This window comes from Prunus dulcis, chromosome 1 (assembly GCF_902201215.1).
Source record: "Prunus dulcis chromosome 1, ALMONDv2, whole genome shotgun sequence".
In the NCBI taxonomy this organism is placed as follows: Eukaryota; Viridiplantae; Streptophyta; class Magnoliopsida; order Rosales; family Rosaceae; genus Prunus; species Prunus dulcis.
Window position 1 is genome coordinate 10,256,663 of NC_047650.1, and position 6,052 is coordinate 10,262,714.

Sequence of the window (6,052 nt, forward strand, 5' to 3'; positions counted from 1 at the left end):
TACAAGGATCGGGATGATAATTTCGGCAGATTTGCCAGGAAAACATTGAATGTAAGGATTTCTAAGTGTGACTTTTTAGGATAAAAAAACTGATGTGTAGACCCTGATCGAAAGGTGGAGATATAAGAAGTTACTTTGTTTATGGAAAAGTTAGGTCTAGTATTGGTGATGCTTTTGTATATGATAGTCCACCACTGGGACCTGTTTTCTCAAAGTTGAATATGGAAGTTTTGACAAAAGTAATTTTGTACTATTGGTATCTTAAGTCTCATACGCACTATGAGGCGGCTATATTTTTTAATGGATTGGTTTAAATAGCTGGTTTCATATGAATTTGAACAGTGTGTACTGTGTAGTATTGAAGTGAATTGCCCTTCTAATCTGATTTAAGATGTGGGTACCGATAATTAGAATGATCATTTCTTTGTGTGGTTGCTGGGTTTGAGACTGATGGAAATTTGGAAAAGAATAGCATCACAGAATCTTATACAAGTTTCTTTTAGTGAAAAGGTAGAGGGTAGGATTGTGCGGTGAAGAAAAATCCATGTAATAAGAGCTGAATTGGGCTTAGAACTTATTTGAGTCAATCTGTACGGTATGGAAGTAAATAAAGAAATCTAATGAGTAGTTTGGTTCTATCATGAACTTTGGAAGCAAGATCTTAAGTGTTGGTTGTTGGTTTCAATCATTGGTACGGCATGGTAGAAGAAGCTGTTGTCATTGATTTCACTATGTGTTGGTGGATACTTAAAGCCAATCGGGGAGGGGTTAAGGGGAGGCAAGTTGATGCCCCATTAGTTTCTCGTCTTTATTTCGTTGTTTGGTCCCTTTTCTTGTTCTAGTGATGGTTGGCTTTGTCATTGGAGCTTTCCTCAAGGAAATGTCTGGCTGATTTGATCTTTTTGTTTAAGAAAAGAAAACTTTCTTTAAAAATATTTTTAGAAGGCCAGTCCAAATAAAAAGCATTACAAAATGGATGCACTAAATATTTGATAATTCAGAAATGCATACACTGAATGTATCCACAAAAGACATGTATCCACAAAAGACACTTTGTTGTGTTTTATTTTTATATTGCTGCATAGGAAGTTTGTTGTGATCATTTTGTATATCACTACCTGCTGCTGCAATGCTATCTTCTGCAACTGTTGCTTATACTTTTTGAGCATCCATTTATTCATAGAGTGTGATGTGTTTGGTGGCTCAGCTATATCATGAATTATTTATCTGCTGTTTCTGTTAAGAGACTTGTGAAGATTTATTCTCATTTCAATTTTGCAATTTGGTTCTATATGGATAAGGATGCATATACAGATATAATGTTTTCTGAAGTGACATCATTAGGGCCCTAATTGATTCAACTCATTATTAATTAACAGACAACTTGAACTCTAGTGACGATTTTAATTTCATTGGTGTTATCTAAATCTTTTGGTAGTGAACTGAATGATGATTTTTTTTTTTTTTTTTTATAGAAGGTGAGGCTGAGTCAGCTGACATAAACATAAACATAAAATATTTGTTTTGCAGCATTTTAGTTTGCAGGACAACAGTTCTTATAATGATTGTATTTGATTAGCCGAAGACTAAGGAAGAAGTATGGTGGTTAAGGTACATATAATATGTTTTTCAACTGTCCTAGACTCCTAGCTTAAGGCCCCCACATAGATTTGAATGACGTGCGGTTTTCTTTGGTTCATGCATCTTTTCTTCGGTGTTCACATAATTCAGATGTTTTGTCCAAGTGCTCACCAACCTGCTTACATGAATTGACCTTGCAATATTTTTTATGCATTCCTTCCTTGTACATGCCGTGAGTCGTACCAAATTCTTATATTCGCAATCAAATTTGATAGTATCAGTGAGACTAATTGGCCCTTTTTCTAAGTTTTCTTTATGTGGAAGCAATTGTCAGCTTAAGTTTTCTTTACGGTTGACACAACGTTTTTCTTACATGTGACCTTATGTTTTTCTACCCCTCTCTCCATGATGGGTAAATATGATGCTACTGTACATGGTTTGCTAGTAAATTTGCTCAATGATCCTTGTTCATTTTTAACCCTTCATTGAATCTAAAAGATGAAGGGGAAGAAAAAGGTAATTGCCTTGATGCTTGGGAAAGAGGAATCATTGACTAATTGACATTTCCTTTTTCTCACCTACCGTTTGTGTTTTTATTTTTTACTTTTAACTTTGTTCTGGGGGCTGGAGATTCTAGAGAGAAGGAACTGAGTATTTTCTTGAGTTTGTGTTTCAACTTTAGTGGATCGCGTGTCCAACTTGGTTACTCTGATCTGATTGCAACAGGCATGGAATGGAAGTGCAGCCAATAGCTTCTTCATCCTGTTTCAAAATTGGGAACGATGGGGATACTGCTAATTCTCTCCCACTCCCCCACTCCGGGTAAACGTTATTCGTTATAAACCAACCAACAAATTTGTCTTTAAATCTGTGAAATCAAAATGGTAGACAAACGCGTCTACTGCCTAAGGGACAGAAACACACACAGAAGAAAGATAATTATTTCAATTCATGACTTCACCACTTTTATTAACACAGGGAACCGAAAAATACGTGTCATCTTAAAATTTGTAAACTATATCCTCAAAATTAAGAATTGGATAAACTAGGACAAGTAGTTGATCTGATTTCAATTCTTTCTTCCTCATATTTTTTAAATTCCTGATACTTTACTTTTTTCATTTGAAAAACTCAAATGAGAGAGAAATTTTGACAAAATTGCCCTTATTTATTTTTAGATTTTTTAAAAAATCATCTATATTTGCATGTATTTGATTTGAAAGTTGTGAGGTTTTTCTATCTTTTTTGAAAAAGCTTTGACTTTTTTCAAAAGTGAATTTTTTTTGTAGCTAAACCCTAAATTTACTTTCATATTTTCTGTTTGGCATGAGGTCCTAAGAATCAGAATGGAAAGAAGAAGATACGTTACAAATGTTTGAGATAGAACACCATCAACGGCAGACCGAGCAGGGCAGGGGCCACTTTCCAAACATTTTTCATACATTAGCGGCATGCATGAGCCCCTTCCTATCTGAGAGTCAGAGAGAGAGAGAGAGAGAGAGAGAGAGAGAGAGTCGCATGAAGTGACAAAAGACTGTCACCATTCCTTCTTTTCTTTTATATATATATATATATATAATAAAAGATAAAAAAAAATAAAACATTAAAAATATTTAAAAATGTCATTTATTAATGTAAACATTAAGAATTAAAATTATTATAAGAATAATATGATAAATTCATACTTTTTCATATTTTTTTTAAAAAAAATTTAAAAAAACAGATAATACATCCCATTTTTGAGCACAGCTATCCATTATATGGTACGACACTGTGTGCGCACGCGAATCTTGATAATTTATATTGGAAAAATATAAAGAGGTAAACATGAGTAAAATATTAAAATATTTGATTTTCTGTTGAAATCCTAGTCTAGTTTTCCCTCCTGTTTTCCTCTTCCCTAAGCTATGTGATGTGTGGAGACAGTTTTATTAATTAGCTTTAAGCATCTCCTAGGTCGGTTTCATTTTCATTATAAATTGTTGACAAAGTACGAAACTCCTTCGATATGATCAAAGGATTACCATAATTGATCATCTCAATACTATTGTTTATGCATATATATATATATATATTCCAACTTAGCTAGGTCCAACAAATAAGACAAAAATTTAGATACATACCCCCCCATCTTAATTCTGATGCCATACATTATATATATTTATTTCACTCATGCATATCCTATAATTGTTCTGGCATAGAATAATAATAATAATAATAAGAAACTGCAAATTATTATAATTATACCTAGGCAGGAGGCAGGCAGGCATCAGATTCAGATGCATGAACCGACATGGGATGGGAGCACAACCAAAGCTTAATTTGCCAAACAAACGCAGACGCCCGGCAACAAGAACGATGATGTGATACGCATGCAAACACATACGCTTCTTTATTCTTATTCATAATATAAACTCAACTCTCACAAATAATTTACCAAAGTAGTTACTTGCTATATATATATATATATATTAAAAATACATAAATACCAAAGCAGCTCACATACATAATACATTACATACGCTCGCTCTCTCGCTCTCTCGCTCTCAAACAAACAAACACACGCAGTCGCAGTCACAGTCACAGTCAAAGACTCAAACACACAGAGTCTCTTCCACACGCAATGTAAACCCCTACACATATAATATTATAATTATATGGAGAGAGCTTAGCCACTACAGCTTTGTTCCTTTAATACAGCCGCTGACCCTGCTGCTGCTGCTGCTGATGATGATGTGTCACCAGGTCACCTAGCATCCACAGGTCCAACGAGTTGTTCGACTCACCACCACCCCTTCCATTCACCTCACTCGGCTCCTCCTCATCCAGACCCAGGAACGATTCCAAGCTCGATATCTGCTCCTTCAGCTCATACTCACCACCCACCTCCTTCTTTCCATAAATCTCGCCACCCTCAAACGGATCATAGTTACAATAATTTCCACTGCTCTCCAAACTCGACTGAGTCGACTCGGCTGGACCAACAACGCACCGCTTCTTCAAAGGCGGTGTTGCAGGAGCTGGAACTGAAGAAGGCGGTAATTCCGGAAAGTTGAGCTTGGCTTTGCCGCCTCGGATGCGCCTGGCGGCGTCGTCGTAGGCTCTGGCGGCTTCCTCAGCTGTGTTGTAAGTGCCTAGCCACACCCGGACGCCTTTCTGCGGATCACGAATCTCTGCTGCCCATTTGCCCCACGGCCTCTGCCTTATTCCTCTGTACACGTTTTTCCTCACTCTCTTAGTCTTATCACTAGCCTTGCCCACCTCCTCCTCCTTCTGTGCACCTGCACCTGCACCTGGGCTCGTCTTCTTGGGCTTCTCGCTTGTCCCTGCTCCTATTGCATCACAGCAATCACGGTTTCCATGATCACAAAATTATTCTTGTAGAGAACATGATATATCATATCATATATGGAATATAATATAACTTTTATGATCTTATTCTTGGCACATATATATATATATATATATATATTTACACAAAGGCGATGGGATTTTATTGATAATTATGAAAGATACAAGTATCAAAAATCAGGCTAAGTCGTAAAGATTAGGCGAGTATCACTATACCAAACGGGCGTTTTGACGTTAGACTACCTAACTAGCCTACTCTCTCAACCGCATACGGAAGAAGAAACCAGCACAGGTTTTATTTTATGTTTAATAAACACAACTAACTAGCTAGAATTTTGTTGTTGTAATTCTTCCTACAATTTAGTAATTGATGCTCTTTAATTCTTTATCAAACACCTTACTTGTATGTAAGTAATTAATTGCAAAATCTGACTTCGGTCAAAATCAATAACTTACCTTTCCTAATTATTACAAGTGCAACTACCAGCTTCAAGTTCAACGGAAGAAGAGAAGAAAAATAAATAAAACAAAAACAAAGAGCCCAAGTTTTATTTTTAAAAGAGAAAAAAAAAAAAAAAAAAAACTCACTAGAGAAAATCTTGTGAAAATCTAAATCCAAAGAGCTCCCAGATAAATAAATAAAAACATCATGCAGAAGCATAGAAAACGAAAACCAACAACTCAGCAACCAGCAGACTAATTTCAAGATTTTTTTTATTTAAAAAAAATGCAAGCAGAGCCTTTTTAGATAAGACCAAGAAGGAAAATGCCTATAGATACCTTTAGAGAGAGGTATTTTGGGCTTCTGAACGATGCTCTTGTTGTTCTGCTGATGCTCAAACTGGTCCTTGTTCTTCTTGTTGTTGTTGTTGGAGGAGGAGGAGTGGTCTAAGCCAAGGAGGTCAGAGATGGTGTCGAACTCGGACCAGAGGTCCTCCGCCGTCAGCGTCCGGCCGCGCTTGGCGGAGATGAAGTCGGAAATGATAGCACCACCACACATGTTGTTGATATTGCCACTTGCAGGAGGAGTAACTTCAACACAAAAAAGAGGCTTCGCATGACATAAACAACACACACACAAAAAGAGTGGTCGCTCTTCGGCTCTCCATTTATAGACAAC

At 36.5% G+C, this 6,052-nt stretch overlaps 1 protein-coding gene across 1 annotated transcript; it reads right to left on the bottom strand.

Annotated features, from left to right (window-relative positions):
- Positions 1-3,940: 3,940 nt before the first annotated feature.
- Positions 3,941-6,052, bottom strand: LOC117622509 (ethylene-responsive transcription factor RAP2-3). The gene is made up of 2 exons (XM_034353205.1): positions 5,713-6,052; positions 3,941-4,913 (listed from the first exon to the last, which is right to left on the bottom strand). The coding sequence occupies exons 1-2, from the start codon at positions 5,930-5,932 to the stop codon at positions 4,273-4,275; spliced, it is 861 nt and encodes a 286-aa protein (XP_034209096.1). The 5' UTR covers positions 5,933-6,052; the 3' UTR covers positions 3,941-4,272.